Here is a 19,621-nt window from a genome sequence, read left to right on the forward strand (position 1 = left end):
TTGAGACAGGGCTCTAGGACCCTATTTGGCGAATGTATTTTTTTCTGACCCCAAATATTATCTGAATAATTATAAATTCAGGTACGTCTTTGTGATAACGATCAAAGTGCATCCAAATCATAAGCCATTACTTTATGAGCTCTCCAAAAACCTCATTTGCATTGCAAATGATTTCCACTTGACCATTCCTTGAATTGCATAATGTCGATAATTTTGGAATCACGTTCTGTTCTGCTAAGCAGAATTCAAGTGATCCTTCAATATTTCACCTGTTTGGAATGCAATTCGTCGACTTCACTCCCAATCCATATATGTTCTCGTAAATACTGCTGAGCTGAAACGAAAACTTCAATCCTCATGATTGATGGGGACACGGTTAATAAAAGACCAGTCGATGACTGTAGTCATATTTTTTCATATTACTTTATTGTCTGGTTCCGCGTTGAGTAGTCTTGCCCGTTCGCAAGCAATTTATTCAAGTCTTATGCATTTCTGTTTTGTTCATTTTTACACACTTGTGCCCGGTGCACACTCATCTTCAGTTTGTTCGTGTTTTTTTTTTCGTTGGAATTTCCGAGGAAGGAGATCGATTTGCTCTGCTTTTTGACTAACACAAAAAATATGGCAAATTTGTGGATATGGAGCTTGTGGTCGGTTTACTGTTCTGTGTTGAGTTTCTGCTTTGGGGACACCTGCACATCGTGAACTGCCGCTACCAGCTGTTCTCCGTTTTGGATGGCTTTCAGCGATACTCGGTTGTCTTCGACGGGGCTGCCTTTGACCACTGGTTGAGGTTCTTCAACGGTTCCTTCGGTTTCTGGTTGGTTCGATCGCTTGACCTTCTGCGAGCGAGCTCGAGCGGCTTCCGACTGGACAATGTTGTACACTGGGTACTCGAAGCTGTAGAAGAATCCCTTTGGGTCGTATTTGGGTTCTTCTTCTTCATCGGTGGCTCCTTGGACAGATTCTTCATTTTGGCGTTTCTTGAGGTTACGCTGGGCTTCTACAACCACGGCATCGTTGGACGCAGCTGGGGCGTTGTTCGGTGAAATGTGATCCGTGTAAGGTAGGCTTGGGTACCGAGCGAGAGCCTGATGTTGGTTGGATAGAGCTCCCACAATTTCATCTTCTTCTTCATCGACGGAGTTCTGAACTGGTTTGTTGTTGACGCTGTTGATTGGTTTTCCGGAGCGTGAGAGCTGGGCAGCCTCCTCCCAAGCCTTCAAGTGGGCGATGCGGGCTTCGCGCACTTCTGGAGTTTCGGTTACTGGTTCCAGCACCACTTCTGGACGGTTGTCAAACTGATGGAATCCCAAGCTATCGGACCAGTACTGGACCACAACTTCCTGACCGAAAGGATCAACGTACTGGTATGAGCCACGAACTTCTCCGTTGGCATTGCGAGCCTCCAGACGTGCCTGGTTGTGATCGGTGTAACCGAACATGGCCCGTCCAAGACCGTCCTGCCCATGGAACTGGGACGCCTCGTACGCTTCCTCAACGTAATCTTCCGGATTATCGATCAATCGTCCATTATGGTAGAATTTGGCTTCCGGATCCTGAACGTTTCGGAAGTATCCGAGTGGATGTTCACCCAGCTTCTTGGCGTAGCGCAGATCTAAACTCTGCTGTGTAATGTACCGCTGAGCTTCTTCGGGTTCAAGGTTGACCAGCTGGATGCGACCGGCCAGCAGCAGAGCCGGCGCGGTGACCTACATTTGAAGAATAGAGAAGATCGAAAAGAACTAAGTCAGCGACATGTGAAAACAGGTTTGAAATGAATTGTATTAAGAGGATGGAACGGTCGCAACAAAATTCGTGTACTGAATTAAGTCGAAAAGTGCCTGTCAATCAAGTCGATGACCTAAACCAGTTTCACAGGCATGCTAGAACATAATAGAGAAAGATAAACGGCAATAATCTGGTTTGATAAGCAGATTTTTCTCGTAGAAATGCACAAGATCACAACAAACATCTCAGTCAGTTACGAAGAAAACAAAGCAAACAGAAGCTAATCTAAAACTATAATTTGGTTTAAAATAGTCATCTTAACAAAGGATTTCGTAGGAACTTCGGAATTCTTAATATAGTTCAACGCATTCAGCTGTTCTACGAGTCCCGATGGAAGTATTGGAACTTCTTAAGTAACCATGAAACCTTCAGACTTTCTAGAAGATATTCTTAGACAAATTCTTGAAAACATCTTCGAAGAAGTAGCTATAATAAGACCAGGAGAAATTCATAAAGAAAACAAAGTTAACATTAACGGAATTACAAACGGTACTCAATTACTAGCAGTATCCAAAACATGATTTTTTGAAGAATTTCCTGGAGGTTCTATAGTAAATTCCGCAGAAGTTTTTTTTTTAATTACCCAACAGGGATTCAACATTATATACATTACAGTGCAAAAATAAGGCAGAATTCCAATAGGGTGATGTGCTAGTATCCATCGTATTAGGCTTTGATCAGTGAGAACCTGCAATTTTCCCAGTATTGCCGTGGATGATACTGATTCAAACCGATGCCAAACAGTTCTTTCCCAAAACGGCTTTCGCATTGTACAATAAGATTTTGATAAGTCTTGCTCGTACATTTCAAATAATGCAACGAAATTGCATCTTGCCGTATTCTCAATTCGTCGTATCGTTTTCATTTCTGTCGCAATCAGTTTTCAGATTCGTCGTGCAACTTACGGTTCACTATGATACAGTGAGTGGTAAAAATACAACATATCAACGCTATTATAAAATGTTCTGCTAGATCTACGGGCACTTTCCACCTTTCCTTCCGCATGATGAAATATATAATTTTCCTTTACAATTCATTGTTCGCCATCAAAATTCAGCTCAAACATATAATCACAATTCCTTTTGACCGAACAATTATGACATTTGCTCACAGTGCAGCGAAAACAACACAATCAAAGAAACTGTTTGCCCATACCGTTTTGATTCATATTACGGACAGCTTCAAATTCCGGACACTCTCGTTTGTATGGGAAACATTTCACACGAAATGTTTCAATTTTCGCCGTCCAAAAGTTCTCATTTTCGAGGCTCGTTTTATTAGGTTTTTTTCATAAATATCATTGCAAATTTATAATGCCCAACTACCCTAGACGTCTTTTAAGTGGTTGAACGATTTCAATTGATGATTTTACTGTTTCATTAATGATTATCATGAGCTGTCCGTAATTCGAATCAAAGCGTCCGAAATATGAGGCAAAAGTGACGGAGCGTCCGGAATAAGAATCATGAAAAGGCCACACGTTTTGACGCTCGATAACGCTAAAAAATCATACAGAATGATTTATTTTGTATGGTCCAAGCTGGGTTATACTTCACTGAGGCCTTAAGTGTCCGTAATATGGATCAAAACGGTACATTGATGGGCACAAGCTTTTTTTTTTCTCAGTATGACGGATTGAACTTTGTTTACATTGTCAATTATACGCGATCGTTGAGGAAATTTCAAAAAAAATAGTGAATTACAGAACTTTACAGCGTGTGATTGGAATGAAATCCTTCAGTGAAGAAGTACGAAGGTTTTCCATAATGAAATTAAGTCCCCGGCGAATTGAGTTACACAGGGGGGGGGGGCGGTTTTGAAACTTGTATTATAAAGTGGTGTGACTGGTGTCGATCGCTAAGCATTTCTTTCAAATCGTGTTCGTCCAAGCGATTTCGGTAAAAAAGTGCAAAGTGGATAATTGAACTGAAGTTATTTATCGAAATACAGTAGTTTTATTGCATTATTGGTGTACAAGTGTACGAACCATAACAGTTTTCACGAAATTACGCTTGGAAAATGAATCTATATTGCAGGTTAGTTTGAATATCCACCAAAGTGGAATATTCTAAATTTGATACGACGAATAATAGCGCTTACAACGAAGTAGAACGAAACCCTAAGGGAATTCAGAGTGGTTCCCAACGGAATTTTTGCAAGAGCCTGAGGAGAAACCCTAATGAAACGCATGTAATCTTGAGGAATTGCTCCAAACAATACTCAATAAACACTATCTATCCAGTAATTATTTCAGGGATGGTTTTTATCAAGTTCTTCAGAGAATTCATAATCCTTCGCGAATTTCTTCAAGAGGCTCGAAAAATTTTCGATATTGCACTGATTTCATACCCCAGAGATTTCTCAAGATGGTATTCCACAGATTTCAACTCGAATTTATCAAGATATCCCCATATTTGACTGCTGCAAATACAATTACGTTTGTTTTCCAGGTAAATTTTGCTTGAAACCATCTTGCAATTTCTGCATCGCATTGCTCTCCTCCAGTGGTGAAAATGTTCGCATCACGAATCGTCTCACGAGTATAAATCAACGCAAAACAAACATGAAAAACTCGCAAACAAGCTTGGTTGGCACCCAGCTGCTCGAGAGAACATACCAAAAGAAATAGCCAAAAGTTCGCGACATATTCTCACTAGTAACCGAACAATGTGTTATTTATTACGGTTTGGACAGACAAATCAATTGTTTTTCTTCTTCTTGGCATTACGTCCTCACTGATACAGACCGTGCTTCTCAGCTTAGTATTCTCATGAGCACTTCCACAGTTATTAACTGAGAGCTTTCTTTGCCAAAGTTGCCATTTTTGCATTCGTAAATCGTATGGCTCGTTCGGAGAAACTATATTTTAGCGCCAGCCGTTCAAAGTTTGTATGGGATTTACTATACACGGAAAAAAATTCTGTGGTTAAAATTACTATTGTAGCTGACTATGCCCATTCTTGAAACTACCATGGAATTTCGGACCAATTTACTATGTTCACGGTACATTTCACCACATTACTAGTACATTTGACAGAAATAATTTACAACAATCTGATTTCGACTACAGACATGGTAAAATTAAGCGCATTACTGGTCTGCTGAAAATTGCCGGTGCGAGCGCTTAAGTTAACCACCTAAAATGGTAGTTTTTACCGCACAATTTTTTTGCGTGTAGGAAAACTTACTCTTACAATGAAAAATCGCCAATCGGCAATGTTGTTCACCGTAGAAATACCTATCGAGATCTGTATTAAGAATTTTTATAGAGGACAATGGGTGACCTCTGGCGATTTTTCTTTGCAAAAGTGAGTTTTCCCATAGTAAATCCCATACAAACTTTGAACGGCTGGCGCTAGAATATAGTTTCTCCGATCGAGCTGAAATTTTGCACAGCTGTTATGGGACCTAAATGCAATCCAAAAAGTGGACTGGAGCGAGAATCTAAATTTTTCATATAACCGTATCCCAGGCTAATGCCCAGGGAAGTCAAAGAAACTTCCATAACGAAAAGATCCTGGACCGACCGGGAATCAAACCCAAACACCTTCAGCAAGTCTTTACTTTGTAGCCGCGGATTCTAACCACTCGGTTAAGGAAGGCCCAAAAATCAATTGTATATCCATCAAATCGACAGTAATCAGTCAAGACCCCTTGAAAACCAGAAATCTCTTAAATAGCTTTTTCCCAAAAGCGCAATTGATTCTGTACAGTTCCGAACTTGTTCTCGAATCAGTTTAGTATACTCGCGAGTACGACAGAAGCGAGAAAATCAGCACTCTGATGCGCTGATGCAAGCACTTTATTTTGTTCCTGTTCCGGTTCGGCAAACATGTTCGCCACTTTCCATCAATGTTCTACACTCTCAAATTGTCCACTATTTTCGTGTATATTACGCAAACATCACTCGAATAATACATCCAGTTGACTTCATATTGTACCCAAGCAGCACAGTTTGTTTTAACTCAAGAATAAAATAATCTCTTGAAACTAATCCAAGTTGTCAATGGTTGAAAATATGACTTTCAATTGCACTGAATAGCAACGCAAAAAGCGCAAGAGGTGGAGTCTGTTTGCAACATATTTAAGTTTTATCGAAATTGCTTATTTGTTGCAAAATACTTGAGAGAAAAAAAATGAAAACAAAAATATGAAAGAGAACCAAACTTCCGACCTCAAGATCACCAAACTTCTCCTCTACTCACTAGTCCACCAGTTCTTCGAACAATTGCTTCGCCAATACACCAAATAAGCCACCACATGGCCCATTAACCAAAGCTTGTTGCTTATAACTTTACTGCACCCTTCGGAATACAAGTTCATTACTGTCGAAATTAGACCACGCCTGCAATAATCTAAACTTTTTGAAAACACTTCCGCGCAACATATGAGAAACACCATTCAAACAAACAAACTGTTGCTAGACCATGTTTTCGTTGTTAGATGATACGTAAGGTGCAACTCAACCATATTGCAACTCGATTCAAACAAACAAACTTCTAGCTGTCATACATGTAGTTTAGTGCAACTTAGTCGCAACTGGGATGAATCTTCTTGAGTTGTGGGTATGGAAACGAAAATTGAATGCAAGTTGCGGATGCTTTAAATGAAAGTAATTTGAAACATAACATTAAAACCGGCATTTTGGGAGAAGTTTCAAGAGTTTGTTTGAAAAGTTGCTGGAAACATCTTGACAAACTTGACTTTATTGCTATTTGCAAAGGACATTTGCAGCAAATCTTGTCGTTTCATAAATGTTGAACGTCAAACAAGAAGTGAAATGCATGTTCATTGGAACGGAAATGAAACTTTATGAGCCTTGATATTGATATGCAACCGAACTAGAACCATGGAAGTTACAGATGCTTTTATTGATACGCGATTGAAACCATTTTTTGAAAGCATCTCTTTGGAAGATGTTTCGTGTGCTACATGGGTAGCTTCTAGCTACTAATGAGTACCAATGAATCGAGTCATGTAAATACGAGTAAATTCTCGACATTTCGATTCGATACCAAGTAAACTTGAATCGAATGAGTACTTTCTCACATATATTATTTTTGTGAACGCTAGTGCAACCGTAAAACCAAGAAAAAAAATCTTGTTTTATTCACGACTATTTATCGATAATTTTGTTAAAGAATAATTTCTATTTTATAAATAAAAAAATAATAATCGAGATCACTTTCGTTATGTTTTCCATGTAAGAAAATTACTCATATGATTCACGTCGGTTTCAATACTTTTGATTCGATATTTTGTTTGTATCGATACTTTCTTCCAATACTACTTTAAGTGAAAGTATCGATATTTTGATGGTAAATGAAACGTTACTCTACTTATGAGGTGTTCTTCTTGAAAATACTACAGCAATTTTTCAAGTGATCCCTCCAATAATCCTTACAAGAAACTTGCAGGATGTTATCCTGTGAATCTTTTAGTAATTTTGCTAATAATTCTTCCAGAAGTGTTTCTGAAGCATCCTTCAAAACTATCATATCGATTAATTCAGCAATGGTATGATATTTAAAAGATTTCCTCAGTTATTTTTCAGGAGTTCAGAGACTTCTTCAGGAGAACCTCTGAATTCTCTTCAGGGTTTCTTCTTTAAATTCTTCTATTAGTTCGTGAAGACTTTTCTTTAAAAAATCCCTAAAAAGAGCTTGGAGAAATCCTATAAGGACTTTATGGAAACATATTAGGAGTGATTCCTGAAGAAAACTCAAACTTTTTTGATTGTTTCTTTAGGGTAATGAATGGTCCAATGCTTGAAAAAACTAAACTTGAACCATAACTTTGGAGTGATTCCCAAAGAAATCAGTCGAAGAAATACTTAACGAATGCCCAAAGGATTGTTTTATAACATGTGTAGAAAACCTCCTGCGAATGTTTGTATTAGTTTCTGGTTTGAGTCGTGTATAAAATTAAAATAAAATACTTAGCAGAAATAATTATATAGATAACTTCAAAAAGATCCAAATACAGAAGACTCCTGCAGGAATGGCAGGAAAAATTCCTGGAGTAGTTATTGCTGTGAATTCTGAGCTCCAAAGAAATGCTAGGAAAAACATTCGGAATCCCTAGATTAAACCTATTAGAGAACTTTCTGAAAAAAATGCTTTGATGAATTTTTAATGAATTTGATGCATAATCCCTAAGGAAGTTGAGATAGACATTTGAATTTAATGTTAAAAAGAAATCTTAAAGGAATTTCTGGAAGGCATTCACACATGGATTTTAAAAATTGTTTTTTCATATATGCCACTTCCAAGATATACATAACTAGTGTTGTGAAGTTATTTCGAAAGAAATCTGGAGAATAAATTCTTGATTCTTCCTAAAAGAATTCCTAAGGATTTTTTATTGGTGTTCTTGAAGGTCATTAGAAAAATTCATACTTTCTTGGCTTTATTAGTCAGTGCACTCTAAACGTTTGTTTTAGTCTTCCATCCTAGATGCACCTCTCACTTAAAAAGACTGTTACTTTAACCAAACTATCAGGAAGATTAAAACACGATCCGATAATTGGTTCAAATATATTGAGTGGGATAAACTTCTAGTAGATTGGATGATTAGATTGAACTTTTCACAATTTTTAATTTTAAATTCATGATAACTTTCAGAAATATCCCCGGAATTATTCGTGGTATAATTCATGTACTTCAATAACATTTTCTGTGGATTTGACCAAAATATCACTAATTTTATAAAGATTTTTAAACATGGAGCAGAATTCCTAGATAAATTCTAGGGAAATCGTTTCCGGATTCATAATTAATTCCCAGAATGTACAATGGAAAAAATGAATGAATAACAAGAAGAATCTTCTGAAATCTCGTTACGGAGTTCCTGTAGAAATCACTCAAGCAATGTCAGAACAATACCAGAAGAAACCTTCTAAACAACACAAGGACAAACTCTTGTAGGATTTGTCGGAGATATCTTCAACTAATTTTCTAGAATAATTCCAAGATATTTTTTAACACATCCAATAAGTATTCCTGATGAAAAATTAGAAATAATTTTAGAAAAAATATTTTTGAGCTTGAGCTTGGTTCGCCCCCTGTGGTTGCTACTCCAGTATCGCCAAATTTGCTGCACTTACACAAGGAACCAACCTGATTACAGCTTGGGATAAACAGACACCCTCAGTGTATAAGTGCTGGTGGTCTTCTACAGTCGCCTCTCCACATCTCGATATCGAAGGGACCATCGAGATAGGGAGAGATCGAGACAACGAACATTATTTAATGAACACTAGATTGAAAATTGGGGCCCAGATAGCCGTAGCGGTAAACGCACAGCTATTCAGCTTAACCATGCCGAAGGTCGTGGATTCGAATCCCGCTGGCCAAGGATCTTTTCGTAAAGGGAATTTTCTCGATTCCCAGGGCATAGAGTATCTTCGTACCTGCCACACGATATACATATGTAAAATGGGCAATCGGCAAAGAAAGCTCTCAGTTAATAACTGTGGAAGTGCTCATAAGAACACTAATCTGAGAAGCAGGCTTTGTCCCAGTTGGGACGTAACGCCAGAAAAAGAAGAAGTAGATTGAAAATCACTCCGTTACTAGGAAAATAATAAACAAACAAATTTCATTTCGAGTTTGCAATTTGTTCTGAATCACTTAAATCTGGTCTAGTAGCCTTTGATAATGTTCATATCGACATATGGAGAGAAAATTGGGAACAAAAAATCATCAGGAACACATCGAGACATGGAGATATCAAGATAAGGAGGATATCGATATATGGAGAGAGAAATCGTATGCAGAATGAAGGAACCGAAGCAACCATCGACATAGAGAGAGATATCGAGATGTAGAACATCGAGATGTGGAGAGTCGACTTTATTTTAAAACAAAAATGGCTCCTGCCATGTCCCAGAGTACGCGTTTTGTCGTTAGTACGTTTGAAAGATATTTTTTCGCGCTTCATCGGCAGTGCGGAGAGCCGAGCTTTACAGCCGGGGTACGATTTTTACGAGATCCAGTCAATTTGTTTGCTTCGTGGATAATATGGACATTGTCGGCTGAACATTTGAAAAGGTGGCAGACCTGTACACCCGCCTGAAACGCGAGGTAGCGAAAGTTGAACTGGTGGTGAACCAAGACAAAGTACATGTGGTATACCTTGGATCCTTGCTAACGGCTGACAATAACGTTAGCCTGCAGTCAAAAAAGATTCACACCCGCACCAAATGTACCATGTACAAAACGCATATGAGGCCGGTAGTCCTCTATGGGCATGAAACGTGAACGATGCTCGAGGAGGACTTGCAAGCACTTGGGGTCTTCGAACGTCGGGTGCTTAGGACGATCTTTGGCGGTGTACAGGAAAACGGTGTGTGGCGGCGAAGGATGAACCACGAGCTCGCCCAACTCTACGGCGAACCCAGTATCCAGAAGGTGACCAGAGCTGGAAGGATACGATGGGTAGGACATGTTGTAAGAATGGCGGACAGCAAACCTGCAAAGATGGTGTTCGCTTCGGATCCGGTTGGTACAAGAAGGCGTGGAGCGCAGCGAGCTAGGTGGGCGGATCAAGTGCATATCGATTTGACGAGCGTGAGGCAGAACTAGGATGAAGAGATGCGGCCACGAACCGAGTAGTGACATGAAATTGTTGATTCAGTGTTATCTTTTTAGGAGTTGACTAAATGAATAAAAAAATGTTACATTACTGCGCTTGATAAATATTTATGAAGTAACAGATCGTATTGATATCAACAAAAAAAAAATCAAATCGATTCACCCGACACGCGCAGCAAAACCTTGACTTTGAAAACTCGCTTACTCAATCGTTTTACCTTTGATTCCAAACCGATGCAAACAGGTCCATGATTTACATTTAAATTATCTCACCAAACCTGATTCCCGAAAACCATCCTGATCAGAACGCAGAGAAAGGTGATCCAATCCATAAGGCATCTTCTCACCGCAGAAAACCGGATCGTCCCGAGAAAAGAACCCGCCGCCTTGTCTAATCACCAGAATCGCAACATAATTAGCATAAATGTCCGGGGCGCTGTATTGAGGGAACAATAAAATTTGAAATTTATTTGAACTGCTTCTTCCAAGAATTTCGAATCTTTGGTTCCTGCGGTTGGAGTGTTTTGTTCGAAATTTTCAAAAGATGATCTTAGATGTACGTTTGAAATAAATAACTCCATCCGAAACTGATAAAAAAATCGCTCAGGTTGAATATTCTAACACTAATGCGCATTAGAAACCAGTTTTCCAGTGAAAACAGTTATTGATCGGAGCTGATTAAAAAACTCGCACGGTTGTTGTGTTTTCGAGAGCCATCAGTTTGACTCTATAATAAGACTATTCGAATGCAGTTCAGCACGCTACGGTGGCCACCGTTAGCACGAACGCCCGAATCTAGAACATCTTTTGCATGAGGGGGCTTTGTTAGATATGCAAAATTGTGACCCACTTGGGTGCCAATCACTCTCTAATGCAGGATCGACGCCAATTCTAATGCCGTCCCATTATCGGCGTTGCCGCAGCACAATTGGACACATCTTGGAGTTTTGTCCGCAGCAATACGATTTGCTCGGCTTCCTGTGCATGTCGACGGAATTTAAATCAGCTATCCAGACGATATCAATTAGCAAACGGAAAGAGAATGTCGTGCAAATTTTGCTGGTATCTTCCACCCCTCTGCAAGACTTTGTATCTTTCTCGCCGACACTAGAGCTCCCTCAAGTGGACTCCAGAAAGTGTCACCGACCCTGAAAATTTCGATTTCAAACACAGACGTAGAAACACGACCGGTGCCGCCACAACTGTACGAAAGATTCGGTCACCGGCATTATTTGTATAAACTGTGAATCGAACGCTCGGTTTCGGGTGGTTGTGGACGTGATTAGAATTTGAACGGGGATGCTTTTGCGCCACCATCGAACTTTGCCAATTTTACGGGTGGAAATTCCGAGACGATTGTGGGTTCTTATAGAACGATCCATAGACTGTTTGTGGTCCAAATTTGGACAATCTTTATTAGGGGTGATTCAGCCGTGTGCATTGGAAAGATGTTCGTGGAGGAAAATATTCGTGGTTTGACGATGGTCATTAAATGTGAATTTGAAAGAGGTTTTAATAGCTCGAGTTTATGGGTTCAAAAACAATCAAGTGCATTCAGACGTTATAGTTACCAGATAGTGAAATAAAATTACCGTAACACGGGGTAACTTTGATAATGCGGGTAACTTTGATAGTGCGAGACCCACAACATGTTAAACGAAATAACGAACTTTCTGTTAATCAGTTAAGCAAAACGAATGCAAAAGTAAAGAGTATTAGTATGACACTTAATGTTTTGACATGTCTTTGTTTGTGCGTGTTGGGTGACAATTGATTCACTGGTCAAAACTATTTTCGTTGGAATCAAGTGCATTTGAGGATTTATATGCAATATTAAAAAATTTTAAGATTTTAGCATTTTTGCTACGCTTACAAACAACATATTCTACGATCACTATTTGATGAAGTTAAAATCAGTTCGTCGCTTATCCTTAACAGCCTAGTTATAGTACAGCGGGGATTCGCTGGTTGGAACACGACTGCCTTCCATCTAGCGAATCCGATCCGTTAGTTGGAACAAATGACAGCTGGTGAAAATGTTCCACACTTACGCATCTGGAGAGCAAATCGTCACGAAACGCACATATACATACGCATTTGTTCTATATATGGAGACTGCAATGCGACGGTACTCAGACGTCAAAGTCAGTTTGACATTTGAGTGCTTTTTAGTTGGAATATTTTCCAACCAGCGAAGATCCAACCATCGAGTCATTCCATGTAGCGGACCCCCAACGAGCGAATCCCCACTGTATATTTTAAACTATATGTAATGTTTAGTTTTCGGTATTTGTTAAACTTCCACTCGACTGGTTAGCCGTAAACCACGATTCATAATTAAAAACAAGTATGTTTTCTTTTGTAATCTTTTATTCATCAACAATTTTGTAATAAATTTATAGCTTGAGTGGAAATTGTTGAAAAGATGTGTAAAGAAAAATTCAAAAGCTCAATATACAGCAGATATTGAAATTATTGAAAATACTATTATTTTAAACGATTTAACCTGGTTCTTAATTTTTTAACAGGGAGTGTGAAAAACAAATTTCGTGATAATGAAATTTAGTATATTTGTAGTTCTCTGCCAAAATTTCATAACCAAAGTTACAGCATGCCAAAGTTGAGTATTTTGTATGAAAATCGGCTTTCGCCACTTTTATTCTGAATGCAACTGTAGGTACAAAGGTTGTTATTAGAAATGACAAAAGCTTCGTGTGTGTTGAAATTATAAAGACAGGAATGAAGGTATATGCCGACACGTGCAATGCTAAACCATACAAAGTTTATTTGAGAATTACCTTTACGTAAAGTTGCCGCGATAAAAACGTGTAATCATAAGCATGAAACGAGCTCATCAATTATTAATCCATGCTCGACTAAACACGAATATCTTTTCGCACTTGCACAATGCGAACTGAACACAATTGATCTTGATTCTGTCGCTCGCTCTTAAGGAACTTGAAAAACGCTTCCACTTCGGCAACGCAAAACGAAGCGAACCCGCTTGCTGTGGCTTTACCAAGCGCACCCTACACGGAGAAAACGGAAAACCCATATATAACTTTCTAGTGATTTTTCTCTCCTTCAGGTTTTGTCCGAAAGTGAAACCGAACCTTGGTGCGGTACCTCAAATTTAAGTAAGTGACGTAGTACTGGAAGAAGGAGTTTGAGAACTCAATGTCAATTTCCTCTTTTTATACGTTTGTTTTGTATTCTAGGCTACATCCAAAAGATACCCAGACAACCAGAATTCGCATAACAGCTAACGAAAAAAGTCGTTTAGTTACACAAATTTCATCACACCCGCACTACATGGTGGATGATATCGTTCGACCGATGAGTTTCCTCGCATAAAACGCTATTTTATGAGTTCATACGTACATTTCGTTTCGTTCCGTATACTCGTACAAAACAAGTCGGATCAATCCGTAGCAGCTGTCAAATCAACATTGTTATCACAAATTAAGTCGCATAAGAGTACAGACAATAAAATTGAACTCGCATTGCACGTTATTTTTCATCATATAAAATATGCACGTATATCGCCTCCACTTTTGCGCATATAAACATCGCATAACGCAAAAGGTGATTTCGTTATGCGTACATTCTGGTTGTCTGGGTATATTCTCTTCAGTGAAATTATCTAGACGTACATCAGGAATTCTTCCAGGGATTCTTTTAGGCTTTTTCAGGAACTCAGCAAGTTCTTTCTTAATAGATTCCTCCAGGAATCCATCAAGATCTTTTTCAGGAACATTTCTAAATTATAAATCCCGAGAAATTAATCAAAAATCACGAATTACATCTAGAGGTCTAGCAGGATGTGTTCTTCAGGAATTCTTCCTTTAAAAAATAATTGTAGATATATATAATATTAAATTTCTGTAGGAAATCCCAAATGAATTATATACAAAAAACTTCCAAAAGGGAATTGAAAAAAATCTGTAGCAATTTTCTGTAGAAAAAAAAAATGAGGAAAACGGTAAAACCTGGAACTTTGTCTGATTTGAAAAGTGGCAGATATAATATTGTGTCCTGAGAAGTTTAGATCATAAATTTCCATGGAAAGACATCAATTTACTTTCTGGTGGATTTCCTGGAATCACTGGACGAGTTTTTGAAAATCTACTGACCAAATCTATAAACAAGCTATCAGAAGGCCGGCCCCTGAGGCATGTTCCCCGTCAATTGGGAGATTTGTGCAATCACTGTGTCTGCTTGCAAGCTTGGTATTCTTTCAGCACTTTTGCTTCTTCGACAATGTTTCCATTGGTTTACTGGGTGACAAGGTCTGATATATGTATTCCCTCAGAAACTCATGTGGATTTTACTTTTCTTAATCTTGTAAGGATTTATCCGTGTAGTTTTCGATAAAAGCTTGAGGGTTTTCGCAAGCAATCCTTTCAGTTCAGAAATTTCGTGGAAAATCTTTGGTGGAGTTAAACTTGAACTTAAACTTTTTCAAAGAACTTGTAAGACAACCGCTGGATAAAATCATTCAGTTATTCAGAATTATTCAGTTCTAGATGGAATCAATATAGAAAATATTAGAATAAAAAAAAGTCATCACGCTCCAATGATGTTATGATTTGTTCTGTTAGCATGTACTATTATTTTCGCTTATAATTTTTTGGACCTTTTTTTGGCAGCAAGTATCCGAATGACCGATAAAATCCATATAACTATAGAACACGTCGAGCTATGGGCAGTTCACAAATGTTTTTAAACGAAAATTTTTTTGAGAAATTTGTGGAAGAATGGATTGAGCTCCCATGGCAATTCTTGAGACATTTCTGTGAAGAATTCCGAAAGAAATCGAGATACTCTTTGAGGTTTTTCTTTTTTATCTCATTGAATAAATGATATGTCAATTTCCCCAATCCCTATACGGTAAAGATGGAAGTGGCCGGGAATAGTTACATTCATGCTTTTAGTTGTCTTGTTGAAGATTGGATCAAGTATTACTTCCTAACCTTGTTCCTGAAAGCAGACATATCTAGTTAATTAAAAAATAAACATGAGTTTTATAGGTATCAATCTACGAAGTACACCGTAACCACAGACAAACAGACGTAACACTGACGAAATTTCCATCAAACATTCATTTAACGATCATTTCAAATTCGCTATGTTACAAATCTGACAACCAAAGGCGCGCGCATCGTTTTTCTTCGCGTTTGACGTTTCACGCTACCGCTATCTGCCGGTCTTGTTGCACAAAACACCTTTTCGTGCAACATACTCACCAGATGATGATAGTGTAAACTGGACGATAGATTTTGACAAAATTTGTTCTAAGTATTACGTCTGTTTGTCTGTGCTGTCACTAATCTAACGCTATTGGTCACTGCACAAAAATCTTCCTATCTCTTTCACTCCTACATAAAATTTGTAAACAACAAGGCCAGTAAACGTCAAAATCCCATACAAAATCAAAACAGTGCAGAGCCCGAGCCCTATACTTGAGGAGCCTTTGTAAGGTTCCTGAAATAAAACTAATGAATGCATTTCTGAAGAAATTCATGAAAAACAAATATACTTGTGAAATTTAGAGAGCAGAATAAACTGCTCGAGTTTGCATCTCTTTATGAATATCACACAGATTCGTTGAAAAAAAAAATCAGGTGATTTTTTTTATGGAATCCCTAGTGGATGTCCTGTAAGCAGTGCTGTAAACATTCGACACTTTTCGCGACGTTCGTTTCGTTGCCATGGTCAGCAGTCACAGCACGAGCGTTAGAATGAACGTCGACAAACACAAAAAAGTGTCAATTGTATGTCGTCTGACACGATGACATTTGCATAAATCGGTACTTTTGCATAGAGTTCAGACATCGGATCATAAACGACATGAATAGTTTGATCTTGTCTGTTATGTCGAATATGACTCACATACAGTGAAAGCAGAACAGAAACAAACAAAACCGTAACGTTTCGCAGCAAAGCTATCGTGGTCAGTGGCACTCAATTAGCATTTTTCTTTTCGTCATTTTGTTGAGAAGTTTTTGGAAGAATGGATGAATTCATGATTGAGCTCCCGTGGCAATTCTTGAGACATTTCTGTTTTCATTTTTTTTTTCGACATTCTTTTGATCGCTCGTGTTGTGAATGTTTAAGGGAAGCGTAGCCGAATATCATCGAAAACGTGTCGACTACCGTGATTGCTTACAACACTGCCTGTAAGAAACTGTGAAGATAAATATTAGTACCGTTTCAGTTCATATTACGGGCACTTAAGGCTCTTATGGAGTCCATAAAGGCTTTAATAACTTAAAAAAAGCATATAGGTAAATCCATACGGTCATCAACTATCATCAAATTTTGAAAATACCTAAATTTCGAATGGTGGCTTATGATAGTTTTAATGCAACTAGGACGATTTTGAACAAGAAACAAGAAAATTGTTGTTTTTTAATGATTCCTACTCCAGACGCGTGATCTATTTTGCCTCATAATCCGGACACTTTTGTTCGAATTCCGCACATGACGATCATAATTAGAAAGTTTAATCAGTTTTTGTATTCGTCAAACCTTTAGACCCACGATCAAGGCAATCAAGCATTCTTAATCTTCCTAAATACCTAATGAGAAAACTAATCAAACAAACCTCTAGAAATGGCAAATTTGGAAACATATCATTTAATTATTTGTCTTAAATTTGCAGCCTTACAAAATTTGAATAAAAACGATAATAACCTAGAAAACTTCCAATATTCGGAAACCACTGCCAGAAACAGTAAAAATGAATACCAATGAAGCGAAACATCAAATTTTCAATAGCACAACTATGAAGAACCAAACAGTCATTCAGGTTGAAAATTTCACTAATAGGTCTAACTAGTAGTAAAAAAGTAGAAAATGTTCATAAAATGATTCAAATATTGATTGAACAATCCAAAAAAATTTCTGAAGGAATTCCCGGAAACGTAACTAGATGAATCACTAGAGAAAGTTAACCCTGTCTTCAATAGTATTAGATATGAAAAAAAATGGTGAAAAATTGATGTACCAAATCTATTGGATGCTTTCAAACCTTATATTAATCCCCATCAGAATATCGTCAATCAGCAAAACGGAACGTGGTTATAGCACATGACGAATTCATGATAAAGCCAAATGATGAACGATTGAAAGGACAAATTTTTAAAATGAAAAAAGACATAAGTTCAGAAGTCATTATCTTTATGATGAAAGGCGGATTCACAAACAAACTTAGCCAATTTTGTTCAAACTTTTTGAACTTCTGACATAAAACTCTATGTTTATAAACTTCTGGACATTATGTGATTTAAACAATGCAATCTTAAATTCTACACCAATGCCAGAGACCGATTTTAAGCAATAAATTCCCGCTCCACAACCAGCACTATAAATTCTTGGCGTGCCAAGGCATCCATCGTAAATAATCCACCGAGTCAGCACAGCTTCTGGGCCGAATGCCAAAAATGAAATGCTAGTTGGGAACACAAAAATTTCACACTTCTGACATTGGCATGGATTTGGTCCTCGTGCTTAAAGCACAGATGCATTGCTGCTGACTGCTTCGGGTACGGTCTGGTGCACAATCATAGCATTCGCTCAAACAAATTAAAACTCAAGTGACTGATCTGTGTAGCTAGAGCAGTTTGGTACCAACTGTTCAAAACGCAATTTCGTTTGTCCGTTGAGAGTAACACATGTTTCCCCGATGAATATTGATGGCATATTGACAGAGTATCGTTGTCGGCATCGCTCATCACCGCATCTGAAAGAGCCACCCAAAGCAACACCCGACACTAATTACGTTGGATTGGACATCGATATTCAACGTCCTCCAACGCTGTCCACCTTCCCGCCACCGATGAATCGTTAAGTTATCGTCTACAATAAAAACCGCTCATTAATTGCGGAGCCGCTTCCACTTGATGCTTATATCTTGGACTGCACTGACCGCAGCTAGCGGCTTATGGATGACGACGATAAATCCGCGGAGGCGGGAGATGTCAACACTTGTCTTTTCACACCTGAGAGCCCTCCACGCCTGTTGCAGGTCGAGTGACTGACTAGGTAGAGGTGTGCTGAATGGTGTTCTCTTGGCACACACGGAAGCTGAAATCAATCAACTGAAACATTGCTTACCCGCCATGCATTGCCCATTTGCATGGGCGCAGCCAGGACCATGTTGATTTCACCCACATTTAAGTGCTTATAGCGTAGTGTGTTTAAAGTCACTTTATGTTGTTTTGTTTTTATGTTTTCTTCATGTACACGGAGAAACCAGACTACCAAAATATAAGTTCTTTAAACTCAAATTTGGGTAAACTGCATTTAGTTTTCACCCACGTTAAGGAAGATTGACTGGACTTTGGTGATGATAATTGGATTTCGGCTTTCAGTCACGAATTAAGCGTTGATTTTTTCACAAACTTACAAACTTTGAAGACATGCCTCTATATAATCAAGCATAATAAATTCAAAATTCTTGCATGGTTTTAAACATTGGCTTATTGTATTCTTAAGAAGTAAGTTTGACACAATTCAAATACAGTCGACTCTCCACATCTCGATGTTCTACATCTCGATATCTCTCCCTATGTCGATGATTTTTTCGGTCCCTTCAGTCTGCGTTCATTTTCACTCTCCATATCTAGATATCCTCCTTATCTCGATATCTCCCTATCTCGATGTGATTTTCGTTCCCAATTTTCTCTCCGTATGTCGATATGCACATTATCACAGGTTACAAGACTAGATTTTAGAGATTCGAAACAATTTGCGAAGACGAAATGACATCTGTTTGTTTTTATTTTCCTGGTAACGGAGTGATTTTCAATCTAGTATTCGTTAAAAATTTGTTCTATGTCTCGATGTCTCCCTATCTCGATGGCCCCTTCGATATCGAGATGTGGAGAGGCGACTGTACTTATTAAACCAAGCCAAGTGTATAGAGGTGTCTTAAAGGGAGCTGTTTTACGAGATTTATGACGGAAGAGAAATATCCATTGAACTCACTGGTTTTGATGCGTATAATTTTCTATTTTCAGTCTAACTTAAAGCCACTAAACTGTAGGTTACTTCAAATAATAAGAGGACATTTTGGATTAATCATTTTAAGGGATAACAACAGGCTCTGAAGAAGATCCCAACGACTGGATCAAAACGTTGGCAATGATTTGAAATAATCAACGCTTAATTCGTTTTTACCCACGGTTGTGTAGTTTTGCCACTCCCGCAACAGCAATGTTGTCAAAAACAGA

At 38.3% G+C, this 19,621-nt stretch overlaps 1 protein-coding gene across 1 annotated transcript in view; it reads right to left on the reverse strand.

Moving 5' to 3' along the window:
• Window positions 1-407: 407 nt before the first annotated feature.
• The window catches only part of LOC5565111, a 45,589-nt gene continuing 26,375 nt past the window's right edge, over window positions 408-19,621 (reverse strand). Inside the window, exon 2 of the mRNA XM_001649408.2 lies at window positions 408-1,712. Coding sequence (XP_001649458.1) covers window positions 657-1,712 — 1,056 coding nt within the window. The 3' untranslated portion in view covers window positions 408-656. The remainder of the gene's footprint in view (window positions 1,713-19,621) is intronic.

Source organism: Aedes aegypti, chromosome 2, assembly GCF_002204515.2.
Source record: "Aedes aegypti strain LVP_AGWG chromosome 2, AaegL5.0 Primary Assembly, whole genome shotgun sequence".
Lineage (NCBI taxonomy): Eukaryota > Metazoa > Arthropoda > Insecta > Diptera > Culicidae > Aedes > Aedes aegypti.